The sequence below is a fragment of the Urocitellus parryii genome, chromosome 6 (genome assembly GCF_045843805.1).
Source record: "Urocitellus parryii isolate mUroPar1 chromosome 6, mUroPar1.hap1, whole genome shotgun sequence".
Lineage (NCBI taxonomy): Eukaryota > Metazoa > Chordata > Mammalia > Rodentia > Sciuridae > Urocitellus > Urocitellus parryii.
Genome location: NC_135536.1, coordinates 78867935 through 78875684, shown reverse-complemented (window position 1 = coordinate 78875684; position 7750 = coordinate 78867935). Strand labels below are relative to the sequence as shown.

The window sequence follows — 7750 nt, the reverse complement described above, 5'->3', positions numbered from 1 at the left end:
CCTCAAATGGTCACTTAGCTAAATCCATGTACTCTTCTAATTTGAAAATGCAAGAGGCACCTATAAATAACACTACGTGAAAAATGTTAATCTCACATTATAAAAATTGAAGAATTTAGTTTACATTTCTGATATGCATTATAACAGGTAGGTTATCCCTGATAAGGGTATACATCATAAATAGGTGTGTCAATTGCATATGCAGTTTATTTATTATCTTGTACCTTTGAGTGGATTCATAAAAGGAAGAAAAATGTTTTTGATGTAAAAGAAAGTAAGCCACAATGAAGATGTTTATGTTTCTGTGTTTTAGCATACTTGGGAGTATCTGCCAAAAATTCTATAAGATGGTGAGGTATTCTTGGGGAAATTATGAAACATTATGATTGTACTTTGAAAAATCCATTATGACATTTTTATCCATCATCTAAAAAATGAAATAAGCATACAAATCAAGATTATATATCTTTTTTGTAGAGTAAGGTTATTAAAAAATAATGACAATGTTAAATACCAAGATCAGGGAGTAGGTTTACAGTTATAGTATGTTTGATTCAATAATTTGTTTTACTTTGTATGTAAAAATGGATTAGACAGTAGTTTCAAAATCAGTATCTCCTCATTTTTATCACTTTTTAGTAACTTGGTAATCTAAATATTTTTTACTTCTGATACAACAAACAAATGCTTTTCTCAATGTTGCAATTTAAATAGAATATTTAATTTAATTTTTATTTTCTAGTTAACTATTGGCATTGATTTTAACGATTTAAGTATGGTCTTGCATTATCAATGAGATGAAATATTTTTGTTCCATGTAAATATGGAACTTATGTAGGTTAACCAAGGATTCTGTGCATGAGAAAATTAAAACGTAGAAATATTGAGTCAATGACAGAGATGAGGTAAAATCTATTTGAGGTGAGATACATTTATGGAGAATTTACTCCTGCATATCTTTATACAAAATTCTGAGAATAATGCAAAGAAACATGAAAATTCAAGAAATTCTTAATGTTCTAGGGAAATGATATGTACAAAAAATTCTCTTTTCTTGGGACAGTATATAAGCAAAGTTGTACAACACTATTAGGAAACAGAAATTTCAATTTTTAAACCTTTGGGAAGGCTTTGGAGGAGATGGCATCTGTGAAGGATGTAAGATCCTTATGACTTAAAAAATAGAAGTAATATATTAGTAAATATTTAATAGTCTGATTGTGGCTAGGGAATAGGGTATGGTATAGACAAAACCACATTATATATGCTTGGCTGTCATAGGACTTTAGATTTAATATTTTTTGACTTAAAGAAATAATGGGATGTTATAAGTGTGAGATCGAGGAAAGCTTTTTCCTTATAGTTGCATGACTCAGAAAAAATTTTTAAAAAAGACTGAACTGAGATGGGAAAGTATAATCTGAGATCTTAAGTAGCTTTTTGATACTCACATCCACAAAATTTTCAGAAACATATTTGAGATACTGGAGTGAGGTGAGGAATGGTGCTGTAATATTAGAGGTTGTCACATGAACTTGGTGATTGACACCACAGAGGTGAATAGAATATCCAAGAACAAGGAGAGAGAGAAAGAGAGAGAATAAAAGTTCCAGGAGATGAATATTTCTTGCACTTAAAAGAAATGCAGAGAACAAAGGAAAAAAATGTGGAAAATCCAGAGGCTAGAACCTCAGTGAGAAACAGCTTGAGTGGAAAGAGGCAGGGATATGGCATGTGATTTAAATGTTCCTTGAGGAAAACCTGGAGTTGGTTCACTGGTAAGTATAACAAATTTAGCTATTATTACCAGGTCTTAGAGGACATTTGATAAAGTAATTTCCCTGACTGCGGCAGGAAAGTCATAGTTGAGTCTGTTAAAGTTCTGAGTAATAGAAAAGAACACAAAGGAAACATGTAGTAGATATTTCTTCAAGAAATTTGGAGGAGAAATTAGGAACAAAAATAAAAGGCGATAGATGAGTTTAGGAGAGGTTTATTTTTTATATTCTTAATTTGTTTTTTATCTGAGCAGCTTGTCAGTGGATTAAAAAGTTTAAGTGACAGATGGAGAGACTAAAAATGCAAGCTGAAGACAGCTTAATTTGGTAGTTCTTAAGTGGGGGTTATTATGAATCACAAATGGACATTTAGTAATGCCTAGAGACATTTTTGGTTTAACTTGGGAGAAAGTGTGATTGGTATCTAGTGAGCAGTATGGGAGATGCATCCCTCAATATTCTACATTAAAAGTACATTAAATAGTTCTTTACTTGAAATCCTACAATTGCATATATGTCATAAGGGGCCAGAGCAGGATTCTAGAGACACAGCAGCAATTTTGGCTTCTTATATAAAATAAACAGACAGTGGAAGATACTTGTGTTCTTACACAGGGCTAGAATTGCATCACACTTAGGTTCCTTACGATGACTGTTGTCAAGAATGTATTTCAGAGCTAGCACAGTTTACTAAAATAGAGCTTGTTGAAAGTTGTTCTAGCACCTGAACTAGATTTATATAGTAGGAGTGTATCTTTACAGGGGACTAAAACAACAGATACAAATCGGAACTAGTCATTAGTATTATTCTGACATCAAACATAAGTTTTTGAGGAATACAGTAGGTTTATAATCTAATTGTTTTACCTCTCAAAGCTAAAAATTAACCCTAAAAACAATACTATTCCTTTGATCATTATAAGAATGTCTTAAGAAGTTCATGAAGAAAACAAGCGTGAGGAACACAAGTGCACTTTATTTTTATAGGCAAAGAAAATGGAATATTTAGAAAATCAAGTTAAAGTGAGTTTTAACTAATTAAAGTAAGCCATGATGTGAACTTATGGAATTATTTGAATGATTAATTGACAAACTGTTGGAACTAAAAACCTGAATAATATGTTTACAATAGCATCTCTTTAGTAGGAATTGTCTAAATTCTATATATTCCTGCAACAGCAGTAAGATTAAATTTTGTTGTTATGGGATATTAAAAACAATTAAAAAGATCCATTAAAATATGTGTATCTCTTGGAGAGTTAAAGAGAATCTTGCATTTAAAGACTTATTAAAATGAATGCTAGAAAATGATCATAAGGCCAACAGATCTGAATTGTCTTTGCCATTCTCCCAGGCCTATGGAGATGGGTTTTAAGTTACTGCTCTAGTCATGTTATCACAGATCAGCTCATGAATGAACTTCTTTACTACTATGTAACACATAGAGACCATTCAGAAACTCTAGGGTTTCTGCCAAGACTGAACAAATTACTAAGCATTATTTAGACATTCTCATAAGCTCCTTTCTACTCTCTCTCTCTCTCTCTCTCTCTCTCTCTCTCTCTCTCTCTCTCTATATATATATATATATATATATATATATATATATAAAATCATGATCTTTTCAAAATGTTTGTATTTAGCAAATACATATTATATATGAGGTCTCGGACTTCTTCACAATAAATGTTCTTAGTTCATAGTTCTAACCCCTCTTTCTTTCCCCTCCTTTAGGGTCGTTTCAGAGCAGGTCTGCCACCTGGACCCATGGACAAGGCCAATTCTTCAGGAGTCTCTGAATTTGTATTGCTGGGACTTTCTAGTTCTCAAGAACTCCAGCTTTTCTTTTTTGCTTTCTTTTCTGTGTTGTATGTAGTCATTGTGTTAGGAAACCTCCTCATTATCATCACAGTAACTTCTGATATCAGCCTGCACTCCCCCATGTACTTTCTCCTGGGAAACCTTTCCTTCGTTGACATCTGTCAGGCTTCTTTTGCTACACCTAAGATGATTGCAGATTTTCTGAGTGAACACAAGACCATCTCCTTCAATGGCTGCATAGCCCAAATTTTCTTCATTCACCTTTTTACTGGAGGGGAGATGGTACTGCTGGTCTCCATGGCTTATGACAGATATGTGGCCATATGTAAACCTCTACACTACCTGGTCATCATGAGCTGGAGGACATGCATGGTCTTAGTGGTAATCTCCTGGACTGTGGGCTTGGTGCACACATTAAGTCAGTTATCATTTACAGTGAACCTGCCTTTTTGTGGGCCCAATGTGGTGGACAGCTTTTTTTGCGACCTTCCCCGAGTAACCAAGCTTGCCTGCCTGGACTCTTACATCATTGAAATTCTCATTGTGGTCAATAGTGGAATTCTGTCCCTAAGCACTTTTTCTGTCCTAGTCAGCTCTTATGTCATCATTCTTGTCACTGTCTGGTTCAAGTCCTCAGCTGCAATGGCCAAGGCATTTTCCACTCTGGCTGCCCATATCACAGTTGTAATATTATTTTTTGGGCCTTGCATCTTCATCTATGTGTGGCCCTTTACCACCTACCCTGTGGATAAAGTTCTTGCCATATTTTATACTATTTTTACTCCCATCCTAAACCCAATTATATACACATTAAGAAATAGAGATATGAAGTCTGCCATGAGGAAAACTGTGGCTCATTATCTGAGGTCCAAAAAAGTTTCTGAAATTCCACTAGTGGTGAGGAATTCCCTTTATTAAGGCAAAACTCCTTCAACTTCTTCAAATAAATAATCTACCAACAGATATTTTTATTGTATTCATATGGCATATCTCTGTAAAGAAACTCAAAGAAAGGAGACACAGAGACAAGGTACAGGGGCAGGGAAGGTGGCAGAGTGGCTCCTTGTCTAAGTGGTCACGTTTATTTATAACAATGTTACATTAGATCATTAGTACCATGACCACATTGTTGTTTAGAGTATTGGGTAAGGTTGCTTATTCTGCAGTTACATTTCACAGTTACAATATGCAATGTTAGGAGCTTTGAACAGTTCTCAAGAAGGTCCATTGTCTGAAGTTACTGTTAGGTGGGCAGCTCCAGGAGCACTGGTAAAACACTGTAGTTATCTAGCAAACAAGTTCTATTCCCAGTAGCTATGTGCCTAAGATTAAGGTTGAAACCAATAAGACTCTATCATGGAAGACATTACCATAGCAACTGGGCATCCTATGCCTTTGCACAGAAACGTTCCCAGGCACCAAGCATGCCACATCCATGAAGTCATCAGGGACCCCAATCCCAAACACAGAACCCCTACATATCTCAACAGTGGGGAAAATAATAAGGAAGATGTTACAGAGAGTATTCAGTAGATGTTAACAAGTCTTTTCCCAGTATCACCTGAACAAAAGTTGTGTATCTAAACATATGAAAACAAAACTACTGTGTATATTATTACTGGTTGTAGAAATAAAGTAAGGATATTACATGAATAGAATGTATGTATTGGCTGGTTCTGTTACAAGTAGATATGAATAAGATGGGGGAAAAGGATGGGAACCCAATTCTTTGGTGGGCATAAATTTAGACATGTATTTATTTATTTTATCTTAAAAGTTTACTTACTTATGTGCCTAAAAAATCTACATACATGAAGACTATTTAAGAATATAGACTGAATTTTCCCAAGTTGAGTGGATAGCCAATCTGCTGATTTATGATAAGTACATTGGCTTAAGTGGAGATTCCTAGGTTATGAAATCTTTCCCCCAACATCAATTACACTTGTATGGTTTTCCAATAGCTAACAATGCTTTAAAATATAATGTTACTTAATTATGGGTTTCCATTTCAGACATTACAAGGAGTGGAAATTCTCTGATCAATTTTAGGATAATTCCAATTTCCTTTGAATGCCTAACTTGTAGAAGAGAGGAGATGCTAGATAGATGAACCATTTCAACATCAACTTTTTCCATGTGTGATATGAACAGATTTACAACTTTACATGTGGACTAAATAGGAAGTATTTAATGAAAAAGAACCAGAGTTAAACATACATCTTGTTGGTGATCCAGATTCCATAGCTAGCCCTTTGGCCTGGACCACAGGACTAGCAAGAGATTTGTTAATGCTGATTAGAGATCTCTTTAACTTTACTTGCCCAAATACTTCAATTCCTAAGAAACAAATAGACTAATGTAGATACTAATCTTTCCTTTATACAAGGAATGAAAACATCAGCTTTGTTTTTTGTTTTCTTATCCTTTCAATTCAGTTTTTTTCTGAATCCATCCCTAACAAAATTGTCATAAAATAAAATATTGAGGAAACCTTAATGATCTCCTCTTCTCCCACACTACTTACTTTTGCTCTCTCAATAGCATTCTAGTTCTCCTAAGATTTGATACTTTCTTTTTCTTTAGGGTAAGGATAGTATAAGAGTAATTAATACCTTAGTATAAATTTGCATTCATTATATACCATTCTAACAATTTATACTTAATAATTTCTTTCTAATTTTGGAATTCCTTCAAGATCAAGAGACGAGAGTTGGCAGATTGAATATAAAACCAGGGAAGGAAGAGGAGATCTTACTAATGTCCACTGACTTTGGACCATGTAGGCTTCCTCATATTCAGTTCATGAAATGAGGCTGGACTTGTGGTTATTCTCAAATGAAGAAGTAGATACTGTATGATTTTCTCCTTATCAGCCATTTCAATGCTAGCAGAATTACTTGCTCTAAATTAAAATTAAACCTCTTTTCTGGTGTTTCTTTGAAGGGCTACATTAAATCCATTAAATAATGAGAATCAATGTACCAAGAAGTCCAGAAATTATGAAATCTGGTTAGCTATGCTACTATTTATTACTCAGGCACTCAACATTCTTTGACTTGGTGAACTTTTATTTGACTATCATAGCTGTCCTTCCTAAGAACCAGTACAAACGCACACAAGATTCTATAGCAGTATATTTATGTTATAGTTTGGATATGAGATGTCCCCTGAAAAACTCATATGGCAATACATGAATGTTCAGAGGTGAAATAATTAGATTATGAGAGCTGTAACCAAATCAGTGATTAAACCATTTGATGGGATCATAATTTGAATGGACTATTGGCTTGCAACTGTGGGCAGGTGGGCATAGCTGGAGGAAGTAGGTCACTGGGGTGTACCTTTGAAGGATTTATTTTGTGCCTGGCTCCTGGTGCCTACACACTCTGTCACTGCTTCCTATCTGCCATGAGCTGAGCAACTTTCCTCCACCATACCTTTCTGCCTTGATTCTGCCTCACCTCAGGCCAAAGCAATGGAATTGGCCAACCATGGATTGAGTAATGGCCATTGCTCTAAAATTATGAATAAAAATAAACTTTTCATGAGTATATCAATATGTAAATCAATGGAAGTGTAACTGATGTGATTCTGCAAGCTGTATACAGGGTAAAATGGGAGTTCATAACCCACTTGAATAAAAATATGAAATATGATATATCAAGAACTATGTAATGTTTTGAACAACCAACAATAAAAATATATAAATAAATAAATAAATAAATAAATAAATAAATAAAAAATAAACTTTTCCCTCACTAAGTTTTCTTGTGGGTATTTTTCTCACACTGACAAAGAGCTGACTAACAGTTTGTTAACTTAGAAATGTATTCCTATTACTCAAATTTAAACATAGCTTCAAAAATAATAATTTATTATTACAATTTTTATGTAAAAGTAATATAATAATTTTAGTGAAAATAATGTTAATAAAAGGTATAGGAGTGGGGCTGGGGATGTAGCTCAAGCGATAGCGCACTATCCTGGCATGCGCAGGGCGCTGGGTTTGATCCTCAGAACCACATAAAAATAAAAAATAAAGATGTTGAGTCCACCAAAAACTAAAAAATAAATATTAAAAAATTCTCTCTCTCTCTCTCTCTAAAAAAAATTATAGGAGCAATTTTAATTTTTATCATTTGTACATT

General features: G+C 34.0%; 1 protein-coding gene across 1 annotated transcript; it reads left to right on the top strand.

Moving 5' to 3' along the window:
* The first annotated feature begins 3545 nt into the window (after positions 1–3545).
* LOC113199132 (olfactory receptor 4K5) lies at positions 3546–4517 on the top strand. Its single transcript, XM_026412020.2, has one exon. The coding sequence runs from the start codon at positions 3546–3548 to the stop codon at positions 4515–4517; it is 972 nt and encodes a 323-aa protein (XP_026267805.2).
* Positions 4518–7750: the final 3233 nt, after the last annotated feature.

Coding starts and splice junctions, on each gene's coding strand:
- LOC113199132 (XM_026412020.2), top strand. CDS start 3,546: ATGGACAAGGCCAATTCTTCAGGAGTCTCTGAATTTGTATTGCTGGGA.